Source organism: Ruditapes philippinarum, unplaced genomic scaffold (assembly GCF_026571515.1).
Source record: "Ruditapes philippinarum isolate M1 unplaced genomic scaffold, ASM2657151v2 ctg2890_1_1_1_1, whole genome shotgun sequence".
Classification (NCBI taxonomy): Eukaryota; Metazoa; Mollusca; class Bivalvia; order Venerida; family Veneridae; genus Ruditapes; species Ruditapes philippinarum.
Genome location: NW_026864055.1, coordinates 125,247 through 147,167, shown reverse-complemented (window position 1 = coordinate 147,167; position 21,921 = coordinate 125,247). Strand labels below are relative to the sequence as shown.

General features: G+C 29.5%; 1 protein-coding gene across 7 annotated transcripts in view; it reads left to right on the top strand.

The window, feature by feature from the left end:
- The window catches only part of LOC132724289 (uncharacterized), a 75,003-nt gene that overhangs the window by 51,446 nt on the left and 1,636 nt on the right, over positions 1–21,921 (top strand). For 4 of the 7 annotated variants that reach the window (XR_009624888.1, XR_009624887.1, XM_060709127.1 and 1 more), the window contains exon 2: positions 21,037–21,157. Coding sequence is in view for 4 of the 7 variants with exons in the window: in XM_060709127.1 (XP_060565110.1) it covers positions 21,088–21,157 (70 nt within the window). In the remaining 3 variants the exon portion in view is untranslated. Of the gene's footprint in view, positions 1–7,588; positions 7,614–14,956; positions 15,116–21,036; positions 21,158–21,921 lie in introns of those variants that run through there. The other 3 variants (XM_060709124.1, XM_060709122.1, XR_009624889.1) reach the window with 3 other exon arrangements.

The window sequence follows — 21,921 nt, the reverse complement described above, 5'->3', positions numbered from 1 at the left end:
GTTTTCATGTTTTTCATTTGAAAAAAAAGTGCTATACAACGTTAATTGTATAACTAAAAACACACCCGGATCAGGACCAAATGAATTACTGATATTATGATTTTTACAATAATATCATAGATAACTAGCTATCGAAACAGTTATATAATAGTATTTATTAGAACTTTTTTCTATGTAAACATTACATATATGATTTAATTCAAATACTAGTATACAAGCAATTATCTCAATTTACGAGAAGCGACAATCATGCGCTTCAACGCATCGGAAAATCTATTTTTCTGTTTAAACACACTCGTATTTGTTATGTAATTTGTTATACTAGGGGAATCAATATCATTGAAGTACGCTTGAATCACACGTTGGTCAGTCACACTTTCTTATTGTTACGAATATTGAGTATTTTTCTGCAGTGATAAAGACAGTGAATGATGTCGATAGTATTGTCACATATAATGAAACTATTTAAACATTTGTTTTATGTCAGAGGATATATTCAGATGCTATATTTGGACAACAGGGTCTCTCTTTAGTGAAAACATGTGGTACATTTTTTATCCGCTTAAAAAATCACATTTCATAAAAAACAAATAATATTTCGTTAAAACTTAAAAAGATTTCATAAAAAACGTATAAACCAAATAGCATTTATGATAAAGAAAAAGTAAATACGAAATATATTAATATTGGAAGATTAAATTGTCATCACCTACTCAACTGCAACTAATACAAATAACTTCTTCATCTTTCATAGATACAGTATTAACAACTAACATTAACAGCACCATTTACTTCTTCTAACACTAACACTACTATTTCACATAGACAAACAATACTGGCCACTACAAAAGTGCTTAATTAAAACACACGTAAATTTATTTCAAACAAATCCTTTAGTTTCCTCAATATTATCATTGAAATTCCAGTTTTTAACGATATATATAAAGAAGATTTAGATGTTTGTAATCAGTTCTGGTGAATCATAAAAATAACCATGTCGTTAGCAAAAAAGAAAAAAAAACAACTGAATTCCACTGTAAATGCTCTATGAATAACTTAACATTATCATTAAACAAACAGAAAATAAAACACTAAGCTATCGGTGAAATAACCTCCTCATAGCGGAGACCTCTAATACCAATCATGACTGAAGCCATAAGACATTTCTGTAAATATTATCAAAAGCCTTTTAAAAATAATAAAAAAAACAAAAAAACAATATAAATTGGTTTTGTTATATACCTTCAATAGATTTCGTGTCCAAAGAGCCATTTGAGCATCAGAATATTTGTTCACAAAAATCAATGATTTTTTCAACTAGAATTGCTGTGAAAATATAGACATAATGAGATAAATGCATCAAAAATGTAGATAAACTAAATGGATTAACATTTGTTTACTTGGACCACCACAATGTTTAGTCAATACATTAAAACAATTGCACTTTAGAGAGTTAACGTTTACATACAGTTCATTGCGCAACCTTTTTACGACCTAACATAGCTGACATTTGGCAAGGTTATGTTAAAAGGTGTTTGTTTTGTCTTTAAATTTTATTTCAAGGGAAAGTCATAGTTTCTTTTATTCTCTTATCTACTGAATTGTCTAAAATAATTAAGAAACGTAAAAGGAACACATTAATAATGCTCATTCCTCTATTGCCTTTTTCATTAGTTTAAATGAAGCTAAGACGTTTGCAAAGGTTTTACTTTAAACATTAGCATTTCATACTTAATGCATATAATTTCTTGAAAATTCCCACATACAGATTGTAAAACTAATACATGAATGTCTTTACTTACGTAAAGAAAATAACATTGTTTAACATATATGACATAGATAGATAGATTTATTTCGGCAAAGGAAGCATATACATAGTTGACAATATAACATAGGATAAAATAATGAGCATTATTAAATACTATATCACATACGAGTAAAACTACGACATGCTCACCAAAACCAAGGATAACACAAAAAAGGGCAAAAAAGCTCTTATTTCCATTGTGGTCCTTTGTATTGGCGGCATGACATAGAGAGGCAAACCTAAATATAATCATGTTTAAAAAAAACTAATAAATCATAAAAATGTATATCACAGTCAAATCTTGAGTTAATGATACTCCTGTTTACAGCTAGGATTTAAAACACATTACTAAAATTTTAATAAGATAAATAGCAGACAATTTAAAATCCTGAGCCGAAATAGGTAAAAACATGTTTAAACAATTTTTAAATACTGTTCATAAGATGACTTTTTATGGCAACCTTAAAACTTTGTAACCTGTTGATCTCCGTTAACTTTACAGGTAAATCATTCCATAATACCAGAGAAAGCAAAGGATTTAGAACCCTGGCCTTTGACCTTAGGTAGACAATATCCACCCTTTTGACTAAGTCTTGTACTATAATTATGATGGAATCTTGTGAAATAAAGTTGTTCAGACATGTTATCCGGAGATAGGCCATTTTTACATCTTAAAAAACATGACACAACATTATCTGTTCAACTCTTTTGTGGACCGGTAACCAGTTAAGGGACTTAAAGTGGGATGGGTCAATGTGGGCTCGGGAGTCCAAGTCAAGTACAAATCTCATTATTATATTTCCGACAAGTGTGTTAACTTATTTTTTAAAGACTGTGTCAAGCTTATTTATACCAAACAGAGCATGCGTAATCATAGTGACACTGAATAAGAGACATAACCAGAAGTTTCTTGGTATGCTGAGTAAGAAACTCTTTCTTGCGGTAAAGAAATTTTAACCGGTAGAGATTTGGCCTTCTTAAGAACAGACTCGGCCCATGGCGCAAAATGACAGATTTTGGTCTATAGTAATCCCAAGATACTTGATAATTGTGAAGGTTGATTATATGGATGTTTTTTACCAGAACAGGTTAGAATTGTGACCTAAGCTTTTCCTGGACCCAAATAAAATTGACTCGGTTTTACCCAAGTGCAATGACAAACTTATTGTCCCACTAACATTGGCTGACCAATTCCATATCATCTGTCAATGCCTTTTCAACAACAGATAAACTTTTACCAGATACAAGGATTACCAACTCATCAGCATACAAAAGCAATTTATTTTTGACCACAGCTGACATATCATTTTACATAAATTAAAAAGAGAAGGGGTCCAAGGATTGAGCCCTGAGGAAAAACACCACATGTTATTTTTGAATTGGAAGAATAAGTACCAGAGACATCTACAAGCTACTGTCTATCTGATAAATATGATTTGAACCAATTTAAGGACGTCAATACTAAGACCTGATGCTTGCAGTTTCATTAAAAGAATGGAATGGTCGACTGTGTCAAACGCTTTCTGCAAATCCAGGCAGCACCATACCAACAACATTACCTTTATCATTTCATACCTGATAAAGTCTGTAAGGTGAATCAGACAAGTATCAGTAGAGAAGCTACCTCTGAAACCTGATTGAAATTTATACAGCAGATCTTTATCCTTAAAATAAGCTTCAACCTGGTCATAAACCACCTTTTCAAGGATTTTAGATACAACATTTTAAAAATGGACACAGGCCGGTAATTACCAACAGACAATTTGTCGTTCTTTTTATAGAGGGGGACAACTCTTGCAGATTTAAGATCATCAGGGACTTGACCCTTGGATAAGGAATAAGTTTATGATATGAGCTAATGGACTAGCAATAACTGGGGATCCATCTCTGATAAAACGTGAGGGTATACCATCTAAGCCAGTAGCTTTTTTGACACCTAATGAAGTTAAGTATTTAAGAACTTTACTTTCAGAAACAATGGAAAAAGAAAAACTGTTTGCAAAAACACCCTTGTTTGCATAAAAAGTATTAACAAAATTCGTACCAAATTTATGCATACTTTCTGGCAACTTTTCAACAAGTTTACATGCAACTGTTGTATAAAATTTGTTAAATGATTCAGCAATAAGTTTCTTTTCAAAACACACATTATCATCAATATTTAAACAAATATTTGAACTGGTTGAAGATGAACCCTTCTTGGAAGGCAAACCAAGATTTTTAACAGTTTTCCATAAAGAGGTTGAGTCATTTTTGTTCTCATCCAGTGTAATAGTAAAATATTCCTTTTTGCTTTGGCAACAATATACTGACATTATGTAAATAATTTGCAATTGTAAAGTAAAGACTGATTTAAGCAGGATGTTGATTTCATTGTTTTAGTCCGTTCATTTAATTACTTTCTATTTAAAATTAGTCTAATTATTAGAACGCGTATAGCAGAAACTTTATATTGTTTAAGATAACAATATGCTATATAAAGAAATATGATGTCTTTAATAAAAGTCTAACTATATTGCAAGAGTGACTTATAAGAATTCACTGTTTTAATATATTTTACGAACTTTATATTGATCTAGTCCTATTTTGACTATCCTAGATATAAAAGAATTTAAACGTCTGGTATCTATCGAGAAAGTCTGTACCTGAAGCTAAAAATATACAACTGGATTATTAAGCTCCAAATGACACTTACGTAGATAGATGTTAGTTGTCACCATATTTGGTATATGACGTTAAAGTTACTAATATGGCATACACATCACAAGCACAACAATTTGATTGTGTGTTCATATTCTTACTTATTTTTCGTGTTTGAAAATAGTATTTTGTAAAATTTATTACGATACAAGCAGAAAAAATCTGTTGGCATGACAACATGTTTGAAACAATATACCTGAAACAAATTTCATTTGATTTTTTCAACACTTGTACGTTTTTATTGAAGATCGAAATATTTTCAGATTTTGTGTGATTTTAGCGGCCTGCAGTCTCAATTAAACCGATCTGCATCATTTTTATTTTAACAGTCACGCCTGAGCGGAACCGCATTGCAAAATTGATGTGCACTAGGAATAGAAGCAATTTTCCATATACGCCTGTATAAATAATGAATGGAATTCAGAAATAACGTTTAAATATTCTCACTATTATCAATCTAAGTGAAATGTGATTAAACATTTTAAATCAAAGATTTTTTTCAGTCTAAATTCAGTGGAAAGTCCTCGGCATTTTTACTTGGGCTCTCTTCTGCATTTCAAATAGCTGACGTAATACGCAAGATAATGAAACAATTGCTTATTGTAAAGATCATTTTGAGTAATATTATTTAACTTACTGGTACTTGTGTCATATAAGGAAAATATGGCTTTGAGTAGGGCTCGTACCCATAAATCTGCGTTGGGAAACAGGCAAATTTACAGCTAGATCATCGCGCACCATGAATTATTTTATTCTTCAGCTTTACCATCGTAATATGTGAAGTACGCTTAGTTCAACGTCTAATCGATTGATTTATTTGTACAATGCAGTAAGTAAATACACTTTTATTCAATTCAGAATTTGTTCTGGTTAATTTGCGTGCGGTATATTTGTTTCCGATAATATCAATTTGTATTTGGTCATAAACCAAAGACCAACTTCAATGGGAGAAATTTAAGATTTAAGAGTTATTTATATTATTTCCCGAACTATCTTTTAGAGAAATGTGCATGATAAAAATGAGTTGCGTTCATTGAACGCCGCCTTTCCTTGTTGATCTTGTATGTCATATTTTATTAAGAATATATTGTTTGTAACTGACACTTAAATGAAAAAAAGAACGACACATTCGAAAAAGAGATGAGTTTTAAGAACAGCATGTATCACGAAGGGGTCATAACTACATTGTATGTGAAAAATAACAATCAGAACGTAAGCACAATATGAACATTTTCATATGGTAATGATGCATTTTCTGATGTCCTTGCTATTCAAATCATGCCAATTAACACTAACTCATTAAAGAAAATATTGCGCATATTTATGACAATATAAATTCAAACTTGTGGCACAAGATAGTTATTACGGATACAGAGCAAGGTGTGAAGAACAAGAACGACTATATGCTTCCAAATTGGCAAATTTAAAACTGTAAACATGATTCAGCTTGGTTTCCTTTTCAAAGTGTCAACATCCTTTTGCCGATATCGAGTAATACGAAAATTTAACAAAATCACCCTTACTTTTAAAAAGTGTAACGTTATTTTGAGCGTGACAAAACGAACATCTCTGCTGTTTGCAACAGATAATTAGAATTTTAATATCCCAAAAATTAGTATCAGCAGTTTTAATTTCCGGAATTCAAATATAAACAGACGGTTAAAAAATCATTTGCAATTAAAGAGACTTTAGCATGAGGAAAGAATATATTCTTTAGCCATTTACATAAGGCACGATATCTGTTTTTTCTATTTAGTGGTGTTGATGAATATCTGAGTGTAACCTCCTTTTTATTTGTTTGGGTCGTCAGACCAAACAAACAATGGTAGCGAAATTTCAGACCCTGATACTGTTAATTGCAAATGCCGAAAGTAGTCCGCTTTTTTGAAGCGGTTACTTCCCTTTATATGTACACTAACGCCGAAATATTCAGGGGAGATTACTGCGTAAAGATGGTCAAATGACAGGCGCATTAATTTTCAAGCAAAATAGTTCCCGAATGGTCGAAGATTTCTAATATTGTTTTATTCTTTATAGATATACATGCTTATAGTAAGCTCCATGACTATTAACATCTGTGTTTAACAATAGTTAGCGTCGAAACAATAAGGATTGCAAACCCTCATTTAGAATAATATGGTTTTCTTCAGGCCGTTACCATATAACTTCAATGTGGCCGAGGGGTTTGCCCGCTCGCTTAGGAAGCGAAAGGTCTGGAGTTAAGGCAACTCATTTATTTTTTCAAATTGTTTAAGTCAAATAAACAATGCATTGAATATCAGTGTTGCAATTAGTCTTATAGCCAATTTACTATAATTAAAACGCTGGAAAGCATTGGTGGCACTATACAAAAACGAAATGGTTTATAATATCACAACCTTCACCTTCTGACATTCTGATACCCAAACAAATTCAGCGCCTTCTGTGCTTTGATTTACTTTATGCCCTGTCATACGTGAAAAGTTTGTTTGTTTGTCTCTTTGTTTGTATATCTGTCCGGTGTTTACGTTGATTTCAACACAATTTTGTTCATATCTCGAAATTTGGGTCACGTCATTCGGTGTCTCTGATGTCAATTTCTGCGCAAATGGCCTACCACTAATCACACATGATATTTCTTAAGCAGAGGTGAGAGACAAATGACCATGACCGATAATGACTGATATCAATCATCACATCGTTGTTTGTGCAGTCGGACATTATTGTTCAAACGATAATGCTACGCGTCTTGTTGCATTAAATCGATAGTTTATGGTTTTTTTGTCTTATCTTATGAATATGTTGTTTATAGCTACATGCAAATACATGTATATGTAAAGCATTTTATTACTTTAAAATCAAATGCAATAAGACTAGATTGTTTTAATATAATGTCTAACCAGAATACAAACAATTTGTTTACTACAATGAGATAAGGAGTGTGTCCTCTATGGGTCTATCGATAGGTTATACAATCTGTAAACATAATAGATACGTGTATGCAGCAGCTGGTGTTACTATCTAGTTACCGGTAATTATTGAAGTTTGTGTCAGAGAACACGCGATACTGGATTTTCAAATTGAATTCAGTCAGATGGAATACTTCGCGCTCGTATAAAAGGAGTATGTGAGTGAAATATTGAATATTTTGTTTCATGGTATTTTCTCAAAGAAACTCTAAAGTTTTATATCGGATGATAAATAATTGTGTATTAGTATGGCATGTATGAGGAAAAAGCGAAAGATACAAAACTATTTTCGTAAGTTAAATCTGTATTTTCATCAATATAAATAATATAGAAATGTTCCTTTCAAATAAATTCTTTAATGACATTTCAATGCAATTCGTTGTGCAACTGAACGATGCTAAATGATTGTGATGTTAAACATATTTGCTGGAATTTGTTTTAACAAATTGTCGAGAAATAAGCAAAAGAAAGTTAGCATTTTAATTTTAATCTAACTCATGTACAGTATGAATGCATTCATTTGTTATATATTGTCAATGACAGACCAAAAGTGTTAAAATAAAAGCTATTGTTTAGCCAAATGTGATATAAAAATTTTTTTTAATTTTGTTACTAAAAACGTTACATCATTTTCTATGTTTTTTTAACATAATTTATGAAATTCTATTACTGTTATTATAAAGTTCATTCGAATCGTTTCATAGATACTTTAAATTTGTATTTAGATGCACATGTAGGTTACTATATAAATTGCACAAATCCTTTTCTCTGTAACAATTCGAGTATAAATGTAAATTTCAACATATGTTTTGGGGGTTCATTATCAAAGAAGGGTTATTTATTGTTTTCATTTAGAACGATATCATACAAAGTCTTACAAAATTAAAAATTAATTAATTGTATTAAGATATATAAAAAGTATCTAAACAACAAATATAGGCTAAAGTCTGTTATATTTCAAATATTGAAGCTAGTTTTACATAAACGAGTATTAAAGTGGCAAACGGATGTTTGATTTTACACTACATGTTCTTTTTATTGACTATTTAATAAGAATGACGTTGTAACATTATTCCAGTTTCTCAAAATAATATTATTGACAGATTTCTTTATATCGGATTACCACCTACAAAATAATGTTAAAAACTTAATGCTTGACGTGTTTTAAAGGACATTAAAGGTAATATGTATAAAAAAAGAACATTATCATAGTTTGAATTGTTGATACTTTTACGGCGGTTTATTTTTCTATTGATACACAGAACATAATAAATTCTTTTTGTGTCGATGTTACAAGACAAGCACAACTTAACCCTTACTATCTTTATTGCGGAAGCTGATTTTTTTATATTCTCGTATATGTTACATTGCTTTCAGTTTCTGGATTTTCCTTTCTTAAATACATTATAGAAGCTTTGTTAAATCATGAAAGCCAAATGCCATATCACATTGGATATCTCACGTTATGCTTTCAAAAAATATTTATTTACATTTTAACAATGTGATATAATTCCTTAGTAATGACATAGACTTTAATAGAATCATTCTATTTATTAGCACGTGGCCTTTCAATTAACACGTGTGTGAACTGATTAAAATGCCATTATCGGGGTTTATAATATAGAATGAACTAGTATTGACATTTTTTCAATTGTCCAATTTACAATAAATGTGAAATTACCTTATGAATTGTCACGTTATAATGACTTTCACGTAATGTTTATCACTTTATATTGAAAATTGCAATTGATAACATTGGCACATTTTATTGGGTGACCAATCTATTCAAAATAATGGATTCTATGGAGAACAAAATGTGTATACCATTAAAGATATGATATCGATACTTAGACATGAAACTAAGTTCAGTTTCTCTATTTACATTCAAACATTCTCAGATCAATCACGGAATTCTTTTTATAAAACTTACCTACCAAAGCTTGATATTGACAGAGAAAAGTCAATGCAGATCTACTCTTGTCTTGGCTAATGTATTGCTTCAATTAACGATAATTATTTAACATGACAGATGATTTGTCATTGAACCAGTTGTATTGTCTGTTAACACTTAACAGACGATTGTTGTGTCTGTAATGAATTTACCTAGTTTTGTGTTACACCCCCTTCGAAGATAAAGGAAGGGATGAACAGGGTTGCATGGTTATGTGCTGGTGACATATATATTTTATTACTTTATCGTAAAGAACAAATCAGGAAATTTCGTAAATTGTTGTTTTAAAGATCATTTTGAAATCTGATAAAGGAGTGAATACATTTTCCTAGTATTCGCCGGTTTCTTTGTACATGTTTGTGGTGAAAATATCTGTCCTCCATTGTAAAATCTATGTTGATTTATTATATAATAGAAACAGTTTTTAAAAGCAAATGTATTCCCCATTTTGCTCTTGCAATATTAAAATTGATTTTATTGGTTATGTAATGCAGTACACACAGAAAAAGTACATTTAACATCATAAAGTAATTCGAGTTATTTTTTTCACGTACCATTTCTCAGATGAGTTATATATAAGAATAATACAATTAACTTATTAAATATCTTTATAACATTTTAAGCCATTTAAAAGATTTTAAAAATCATCTTAAACAAAAAATGGGACTGTAAGTTGTTCTTAGATAAAACAAGCAGAAGCGTACGTTTTTAAGTAATGAGCAGTAGAAAAAAAGAAAGAGGCTTTGATTTATGACAATTTTAATGGATAATTGAAAACTTTTGTTTAACTGTCATTTGTAAAAGGAAAATGAAAAATGATCTTTATTTATTTAAAGAAAAATAGAAAATCGGTAGCTAACTAGATTGTCAAATATGTCTGAATATTGTATTGCTTTTTGTAAGATAAAGTATAGACAAAGCAACAATTCCAACTCCGGGAATCTGCGAAAATATATGTTCTAAAATGTTAAAGTATTTATGATCAGATACGCTAAAAAAGAGATCCATTAGAATCAACAAAAAGCTAGAATACGACTCAGTTTGTTGACAGTGTTTATGGAAGGAGATAAAAGCTAAAAACTGCAAAAGTTTCTACAAGCACAACGGCGGCTTTCACAGTATGCAATCTTCAACACGAGTACATATCAATGTTAACGATATTACGAACATAAAATTGTAGTAGTAAGAATTTAGAAGTTTGTTTTAGTTGACAAAAACTTTTTTGTTGTCATTTATCTCTAGTAAAGAGAATTGATTAAAAAGATGTAAATATAACATGTTCAGAAATACTTAATATGATAGTTTGTTTTAAGTGAAGTTTGAACCTTCTATACGTTTTCATGCCTTTCATTTGAAGAAAAATGCTTTAAAACGTTATTTGTATAACTAAAACACACGGATCAGACCTACTTATGATTTGACTGATATTATTATTATCATAGATAACTAGCTATCGAAACATGCAGTTATAAAATGATGTTTTATTGGAACTTTTTTTCTATATGCACATTATATAATTTATTATTTTATTATTTAATTAAAATTTCTAGTATACAAACAATTATCTCGTTTTACGAAAATGACTCACAATTTGCGAAAATAATGCGCTTAGACGCATTGGAAAATCTATTTTTCTGTTTAAACACACTCTTATTTGTTATGAAATTTGTTATACTAGAGGATTCAATATAATTGAAGTACACTTGAATCACACATTAGTCAGTCACATTTCCTTATTGTTACGAATATTGAGTATTTTTCTACAGTAATAAAGACATTGAATGGTGTTGACAGTATTGTCGTGTCGAGGATCCATAACTTTTCAAACATTTGAATAATTTTACGACCTAATATAGCTGACATTTGGCAAGGTTATGTTAAAATACGTTGGTTTTGCTTTTAAATTTTATCTAAAGGGAAAGTCATAGTTTTCTTCTCTAATCTTCTGAATTGTCTAAAATAATTAAGAAACGTAAAAGGAACACATAAATTGTTTCCTCTGGATAATACTCATTCCTTTATTACCTTTTTAATTTGCTTAAATGAACCTTAGACGTTTGAAAAGGTTTAACTTTTAACATAAGCATTTCATACTTAATGCATATAATTTCAGTTAAACTCGAACGAGTGTGTTGATTTATTTCATGTTGAAAATTCCCACATACAGATTGTAAAACTAAGACTTGAATGTCTTTACTTCCGTAAATAAAATAACATTGTTTAACATATATGACATTATGTAAATAATTTGCAATTGTAAATTAAAGAGATCTTGATTTCGTTGTTTTAGTCCGTTCATTTAGTTACTTTCTATTTATATTTAGTCTTATTATTAGCACGCGTTTAGCAAAAACTTGTACTTATGCTACATAAAGAAATATGGTATCTTTATTAAAAGTCTAACTATATTGCAAGAGTGACTTATAAGAATTCACTGTTTTAAAATATTTTTCGACCTTTATATTGATCTAGTGTTATTTTGACTTGGATATATGATTTAAACGTCTGATATCTATCGAGAAAGTCTGTACCTGAAGCTAAAAATATACATCTGGAGTATTAAGCTTCCAATGACACTTATGTAGATAAATGTAAGTTGTCATCATATTTGGTATATGACGTTAAAGTAACAAATATGGAATACACATCACAAGAACAACAATTTGATTGTGCGTTCATATTTTTCGTGTTTGAAAATATTTTTATTTTGTAAAAATTATTCTAAAACGGTTATAGTATAATGAATCTATCTATAAATATGTGCTTATGATAAGCTATACGATACAAGCAGAAAAAAATCTGTTTGCATGACAACATGTTTGAAACAATATACCTGAAACAAATTTCATTTGATTTTTTGTCAGCACTTGTACGTTTTTATTGAAGATCGAAATAATTTCAGAACTTGTGTGATTTTAGCGGCATGCAGTCTCAATTAAACTGATCTGCATCATTTAAATTTTAACAGTCACGCCTGTGTGGAACCGCATTTCAAAACTGATGTGCACAAGGAATAGAAGCAATTTTCCACCGACGAATTTCAGTATACGCCTGTATAAATAATGAATGGAATTTAGAAATAACTGAGTATTTACGTTTTAATATTCTCACTATTATCAATCTAAGTAAAATGTGATTAAACATTTTAAATCAAAGATTTTTTCAGTCTTAGTCCTCGGCATTTTTACATGTGTTTATTTACGTCATTGACTTGGGCTGTCTTCTGCACTGCAAATAGCTGACGTAATATGCAAGATAATGAAACAATTGCTTATTGTAAAGATCATTTTGAGTAATGTTATTTAACTTTCTAGTACTTGTGTCATATGAGAAAAATATGGCTTTGAGTAAGGCTCGAACGCATAAATCTGGGTTTGGACACAGGCAAATACAGCTAGGTTATCGCGCACCTTGTATTAGTTTATTCTTCAGCTTTACCATCGTTATATGTGTAGTACGCTTAGTTCAGCGTCAAATCAATTGATTTATTTGTACAATGCAGTAAGTAAATACACTTTTATTCAATGCAGAATTTGTTCTTGTTAATTTGCGTGCGATATATTTGTTTCCGTTAATATCAATTTGTATTTGGTCATAAACCAAAGACCAACTTCGATGGGAGAAATTTAAAATTTAAGAGCTATTTATATAATTTCCCGAACTATCTTTTAGAGAAATGTGCATGATAAAAATGAGTTGCGTTCATTGAACGCCGCCTTTCCTTGTTGATCTTGTATGTCATATTGTATTAAGAATATATTGTTTGTAAGTGACACTTAAATGAAAATAAAAACGACACATTCGAAAAAGAGACGTAGTTTTAAGATCAGCATGTATCACGAAGGGGCCATAACTACATTGTACGTGAAAAATAACAATCAAAACGGAAGCACAATATGAACATTTTCATATGGTAATAATGCATTTTCTAATGTCCTTGCTATTCAAATCATGCCAATCAACACTTACTAATTAAAGAAAATATTGCGCATATTTATAACAATATAAATTCAAACTTTTGGCACAAGATAATTATTCCGGATATAAAGCAGGACGTGCAGAACAAGAACGACTATATGTTTCAACATTGACAAATTTAAAAATGAAAACATTATTCAGATTGGTTTCCTTTTCAAAGTTTCAACATCCTTTCGCCGATATCTAGTAATACTAAATAATTTTACAAAATTACGCTGCCAATTAGTTTTAAAAAGTGTAACTTCATTTTGAGCGTGACTAAACGAACATCTCTGCTGTTTGCAACAGATAATTAGAATTTTGATATCCCAAAAATTAGTATCAGCAGTTTTAATTTCCTGAATTCAATAAACAGACCGTTAGATTTGTGAAAATCATTTACAATTAAAGTGATTTTAGCATGAGGAAAGAATATATTCTTTAGCAATTTACTTCAGGCACGATATCTGTTTTTTTCTATTTAGTGGTGTTGATGAACAAAGAGTGTAACCTCAATTTTTGCGTAATGGCCTGTCATTTGTGAATAGTTTGTTTGTTTCTGTGTTTGTATATCTGTCCGTTGTTTACGTTGATTTCAACACAATTTTGTTCATATCACGTCATCTGGTGTCTCTGATGTCAATTCTGCGCAAATGGCCTACCACTTATCACTGATTGATAGATTTTGAATGATTGATTTTTTTAGACCGGGCGGTCAATGATAACTTACGAAAGTGCAAGCACTTATTTCCAGAAGGGTCTTACCTCAGCAGACTCTAGAGACAGCTATGAGATACAAGGGAATCAGGGAACAAGTCCCTAGCTCTTATTAAATAGATTCCTTGGTTCTTTTACATGCCCATTGTATAGCACTGATACATGCGAGGATTACCTGGGTCCGTACCAGTAAACCTATAGTTAGGTGGGAAACACTGAAAGTTTGTCTGAAAAATCCCAAGGGTGTTACCCAGGTTTGAACCCGGAACCTCAGGAGTGACAGTCAGTGGTCTAACCAACTGAGATATCGCGCAACCTATCACACATGATATTTCTTAAGCACAAGTGGTGAGAGACAAATGGCTATGACCGATAATAAATGATATCAATCGTCACGGAGAAGTTCCACATCGTCCAAGGGTCGAACCAGCGACCATTGAATGACATATTCGTTGCTTTTTCCCTACCCGGCTAAGATGGTGGACAGTTGTTTGTGCAACCGGACATTACTGTTCACAAGAAAATGCTACGCGTCTTGTTGCATAAAACCGATAGTTTATGATTTTTTTTCATATCCTATGAATACATTGTATATTGTTTATAGCTACATGCAAATACATGTATATATAAAGCATTTAATTACTTTTGAATCAAATGCAATAAGACTAGATTGTTTTAAGATAATGTCTAAAAAAGAATACAAAAAAATTGTTTACTACAATGAGATAAGGATTGTGTTCTCTATGGGTCTATCGATAGGTTGGAAAATCTGTAAACATAATAATAGATACGTGTATACAGCAGCTGGTGTTACTATCTAGTTACCGGTAATTATTGAAGTTTGTGTCAGAGAACACGCGATACTGGATTTTCAAATTGAGGAATACTTCGCGCTCGTATAAAAGGAGTATGTGAGTGAAATATTAAATATTTTGTTTCATGGTATTTTCTCAAAGACACTCTAACGTTTTAAATCGGATAATAAAAAATAGAGTATTAGTATGTGGAAAAAGCGAAAGATACAAAACTATTTTCGTAAGTTAAAACTTTATTTTCATTAATATGAAGAACATAGAAATGTTCCTTTCAAATAAATTCTTTAATGACATTTCAATGCAATTCGTTTTGCAACTAAACGATGCTAAATTAATGTGATGTTAAACATATTTGCTGGAATTTGTTTTAACAAATTGTCGAGAAATAAGCAAAAAATAAATAAACATTTTAAGTTTAATCTTACACATGTGCAGTATGAATGCATTCATTTGTTATATATTGTCAATGACAGACCAAAAGTGTTAAAATAATAGCTATTGTTTAGCCAGATTGATCTATGGACAAATGTAATATATAAAAACTACTTTTAATTTTGTTACTAAAAACGTGAAATCATTTTCAATGTTTTTTTTTTAACATAATTTATGAAATTCTATTACTGTTATTATAAAGTTCATTCGAATCATTTCATAGATACTTTAAATTGGTATTTAGATGCACATGTAGGTTACTATATTAATTGCACAAATCTTTCTCTTTGTAACAAACTGAGTATAAATGTAAATTTCAACATACTGTTTTGGGGGTTTCATTATCAAAGAATGGTTATTTATTGTTTTCATTTAGAACGATATCATACAAAGTCTTACAAAATTAAAAATTAATTAATTGTATTAAGATGTATAAAAAGTATCTAAACAACATATATAGGCTTAAGCCTGTTATATTTCAAATATTGAAGCTAGTTTTACATAAACGAGTATTAAAGTAGCAAACGGATGTTTGATTTTACACTACATGTTCTTTTTATTGACTATTTAATAAGAATGACGTTGTAACATTATGTCCAGTTTCTCAAAATAATATTATTGACAGATGTCTTGATATCGGAATACCACCTACAAAATAATGTTAAACACTAAATGCTTGACGTGTTTTAAAGGAAATTAAAAGGTACACAAATGTAATATGTATAAAAAAGAACATTATCATAGTTTAAATTTTGTTGACACTTTAACGGCGGTTAATTTTTCTATTGATTCACAGAACATAATAAATTCTTTTTGTGTATAATGTTTCAAGACAAGCACAACATATCTCGTTTGATCTTTATTGCGGAAGCTGATTTTTTTTATTCTCGTTTATATTACATTGCTTTCAGTTTCTGAATTTTCCTTTCTTAAATACAATATATGAGCTTTGTTAAATCATGAAAGCCAAATGACATACCACATTGGACTTGAATTGAACATAAGTTACACTATTTTGTAAAAGTATAAAGTGAAATATAAATAGTTGTGAAATTCTGTGACTAAAATAAAAGTTTATATCAACCATTTGGAAACATTGCAATGAATAGAAACACAGCAATAGTGATTTTGTACAATACTGATTAGAGTATCATTAGCATGATGTCTAACTTTATGCTTTCAAAATATATGTATTTACATTTTAACAATGTGATATTATTCCTAAGTAATGACATATACTTTAATTCTATTTATTAGCACGTGGCCTTTCATTTATAACGTGTATAAACTGATTAAAATGCCATTATCGGGGGTTATAATATAGAAAGAACTAGTATTGACATTTGTTCAATTGTCCAATTTACAATAAGTGTGAACTTACCATATGAATTGTCATGTTAGAATGACTTTCACGTAATGTTTATCACTTTATATTGAAAATTGCAATTGATAACATTGGCACATTTTATTGGCTGACCAATCTATTCAAAATAATGGATTCTATGGAGGACAAAATGTGTATACCGTTATAAATATGAGATCGACACTTAGACATGAAACTAAGTTCTCTATTTACATTCAAACATTCAGATCAATCATCGAATTCTTTTTATAAAACTTATCTACCAAATTCAATGCAGATCTACTCTTGACTTGGCTAATGTATTGCTTCAATTAACGATAATTATTTAACAGGACAGATGATTTGTCATTGAACCAGTCGTATTGCCTGTTCACACTTAACAGACGATTGTTGTGTCTGTAATGAATTTGCCTAGTTTTGTGTTACACCCCCTTCAAAGATAAAGGAAGGGATGAACGGGGTTGCATGGTTATGTGCTGGTGACATATATTATTTACTTTATCGTAAAGAAGAAATCAGGCAATTTCGTAAATTGTTGTTTTAAAGATCATTTTGAAATCTGATAAAGGAGTGAATACATTTTTTCTAGTACATGTAGTATTCGGCCGGTTTCTTTGTACATGTTTGTGGTTAAAGTATCTGTCCTCTATTGTAAAATATCTGTTGATTTATTATATAATAGAAACAGTTTTTAAAAGCAAATGTATTCCCCATTTTGCTCTTGCAACATTAAAATTGATTTTTATTGGTTTTATGTAATGCAGTACACACAGAAAAAGTACATTTAACATCATATAGTAATTCGAGTTTTGATTATCATGTACCATTTCTCAGATGGGTTATATATTAGAATAATACAATAAACTTATAAAATATCTTCATAACTTTTCAAGCCATTTGAAAGATTTGAAAATCATCTAAAACAAACAATAGGACTGTAAGTTGTTCTTAGATAAAGCAAGCAGAAGCGAACATTTTTAAATAATGAGCAAAAGGAAAAACGAAAGAGAAATTGATTAATGACAATTTTAATGGATAATTGAAAGCTTTTGTTTAACAGTCATTTGTAAAAGGAAAATAAAAACTAATAAAGATCTGTACTTTTTTTTAAAGAAAACTTAAACGGCGGAAGTCAACAAGATTGTCAAATATGTGTGAATATTGTGTTGCTTTTTGTAAGATTAAGTATATACAAAGAAACAATACCAACATCTGGGAATCTGCCAATCCATTTGTTCTGAAATGTAATAGTACTTATGATCAAATAAGCTTAACAAGAACATAAAATTCCTTAAGAACTAAAGATCCTTTAAAATCAATAAAAACGCAAGAATACGACTCAGTTTGTTGACAATGTTTATAGAAGACGATCAAAGCTAAAAGCTGTGACACATTTTCTACTAGCACACCAGCAGCTTTCGCAGTCTTCACTCTTCAACACTAGAACATATTGAACTTATTCAAGGATATTACGCAATAAATAAACTATATAAAATTTGTAATAAGAACTTAGAAGTGTGTTTTATTTTACAAGAAATTTTAAGTGGCATTCGTCTTAAGTAGTTGGAAATATATATATATATATATATAAAATAAAACTTAATCAGAAATACTTATGATAGGTGGTTGTAAGTAAAGTTGACACTTCTATACCTTTTGTTGCCTTTCATTTGAAAAAATGCTTTATAACGTTAATTGTATAACTAAAACACACGGATCAGACCTGCGTATGAATTGAGTGATAATATGATTTTACAATATTATTCTAGATAACTAGCTATCGAAATGTACATTAGTAAAACCATATATTTTAACTTTTTTCTATGTAAACATTACATATATTAATACATTAAATTAACTAGTATACAAAAATTATCTCTATTTAAGAGAATGACTCAAAACTTGTAAAATAATGCGCTTAAACGCATTGGAAAATATATATTTTTGCAATTTGTTATCATGCTAATTCAATATCATTGAAGGACACTTGAATCACACGTTAGTCATTCACACTTCCATATTGTTACGAATATTGAGTATTATTATACAGTAATAAAAACCGTGAATTATGTCGATAGTATTTTTTCGTTTCGTGTCAAGTATCCCCATATAATGAAACTACTCAAACATTTGTTTTATGTCAGAAGATATATTCAATTGTTTACTATGGACAATACAGTGTTTGCATTTTTTATTCGTTTGAACATAAAACATATTTATAAGTGTAATATTTCGTAAAAGTGAAATAACATTTCGTATAAAACGAAATAACATTTATAGTAAAGAAATAATATTTCGTAAATACGAAATGTATTTACCTTGGAAGGTTACATTGCAAGCACTTACACAACTGCTACTAATACAAACAACTTCTACATCTATCAAAGACACAGTATAAAAATTAACATTGCCAGCACCACTTACTTCTTCTAACACTGACACTAACAATTCACATAGACAAGCAATATCGGCCGCTACTTAAGTTCTTAATTAGAACACACTTATGTTTACTTCAAACCAATCCCTTAGTTTTATCAGTATCATCATTGAGACTCCAGTTTTTACAATAAAATAAAGAAGATTTAGACTTTTTTTAATCAGTTCTTGTGAAACATAAAAATAACCATGCCATCAGCAAAAAAGTAAAAGCATAAAGTATGATATCACGTAGCTGAATTACACTGTTAATGCTCTAAGAATATGTTTACATTATCATAAAACAAACAGAAAATGAAACACTTTTGGTGAAATAACCTCCTCTTAACGGATACCTCTAATAACAAAAATAACACGAGTCATAAGAGATTTCTGTAAATACTATCAAATACATACATACAGGATATACGTTTATTTTGTTATATATATCGGACAGCTTCAGTAATATTCCATGTCCCAATCCAATTTGAGCTTTAATATAAGTAAATTTGTTTACAATAATCAAAGATTTGTTCAACTAGAATAGGTGTGAAAATATAAACATAATGAGATAAATGGATAAGCAAAAGTAGATTAACTAAATGGAATAACCTTTGTTTACTTAGACCACCACAATGTTTGATCAATACATTAAAACAATTGCACTTTAGAATGTTAACGTTTACACACAGTTCATTGCGCAACCTTTTACGACAAAACATAGCTAACATTTGGCAAGGTTATGTTAAAAGGTGTTTGTTTTGTCTTTAAATATCATTTGAATGGAAAGTCATAGTTTCTTTTTTTCCCGAATCTACTGAATTGTCTAAAATAATTAAGAAATGTAAAAGGAACACATCAGGTGTTTCATCTGTAAAAAAACTCATTCCTTTATTACCTTTTAATTTGTTTATATGAAGCCTAGACGTTCGTAAAGGTTTAACTTTAAACATAAGCATTTCATACTTAATGCATATAATTTCTGATAAACTCGAAGGAGTGTCTTGGTTTATTTCATGTTGAAAATTCCCACAAACAGATTGTAAAAGTAAGACGAGAATGTCTTTACTTCCGTAAAGAAAATATCATTGTTTTACATATATGACATTATGTAAATAATTTGCAATTGTAAATGAAAGACTGATTTTAGCAGGATGTGGATTTCGTTGTTTTAAATCGTTTATTTAGTTACTTTCTATTTAAAATTAGTCTTATTATCAACACGTGTACAGCAAAAAGTTGTACTTGTACATCGTATATGATAACAAAATGCAACATAAGGAAACACGCTTTTCTTATTACAAAACTATATTGTAAGAGAGACTTAAAAGAATACACTGTTTTTTAAATATATCTTACGACTTATATATTGATCGGTCTTATTTTGACTTTCCTAAATATAAAATTATAACGTCTGATATCTATCGAGAAAGTCTGTACATGAAGCTAAAAATATACAACTGGATGATTTAGCTATAGCTTCAAATAACACTTACGTAGATAGATGTTAGTTGTCACCTTATTTGGTATATGACTAATATGGAATACACATCACAAGAACAACAATTTGATTGTGCGTTCATATTTTCAGTTATTTTTTGTGTTTGAAAATAGGATCTTAAAAAAAATTATTCCAAAAAGATTATAGTACAATGAATCTATCCATAGATATGTTCTTATGATAAGCTATACGATACGAGCAGAAAAAAATATGTTTGCATGACAACATGTTTGAAACAATATACCTGAAACAAGTTTCATTTGATCTTTTTCAACACTTTTACGTTTTTATTGAATAGCGAAATAATTACAGAACTTGTGTGATTTTAGCGGCCTTATTTAAGCGAGCACTTCAGATTTAATGAAGAGATATAACAATCATTTGGAGCTAAAAGACAATTATAACTATGTGGAATATTTTTTTATTTCAGAACGGTGAGCATAATTTGCTGAGAATGGAGTTTACGTGACGCGTTCTGTACATGATGCTTACCAGACAAAAATCTTACAGCTGTATAATCATACTTATAATGTTTTCTCTAAATATAGCAGGTAAGATTTTTGCCTTTGTTCAGTTTTCATTCTGGAAATATTACTTATTGAGACTTAATATCTTGATACCTTAATATTATATAATTCTCTGCTATTTAACAAACATGAATATTGTAAATAAACAGAATAAGATATTCCGGAACAAAATATTAAGCTGCTATTTTAAGTAGGATTGTATCCATTTAACATGCGGCATTCGCTTTTTTATGCTAGCATTTTGGAAGATGTACGAGTATTCTATCTTAAGATTCTAACAATTTTTTGCAGTAGAATGCATAAACAATTTTATCCGAATAATCTAAAATGAATGAAGATATATCCTTAAAGAAGTTTTTTAATAAAATACAGTGACCAAATGACATGTTACGCATTGTGAGTTAAAGATCCTGTTACTCAGTTTTTTTTTATAGTTTTATATCATAAATATAATGCTCAAATGAAGATTTATCAATATTTTAAGTTCCGAAAAATTATTTGTAAAGATATTACCGAATTTATATTTCATTTTAATAAAGGGAGGTAATAAGAAATGTATTTTGTATTAAGTCTAAGTCAAATGTTTCAATAAGAAATGAATGCATATATTTTAATGATAACATATAATGTGCACATATATTTGCAAAACATATTTTACATATTCTTCGATGTTTGAAAATCGTTTTAGAAGCATAATTATATATATATATATATATATATATATATATATATATATATATATATATATATATATATATATATATATATATTTCACTTAAGTGTGGTTA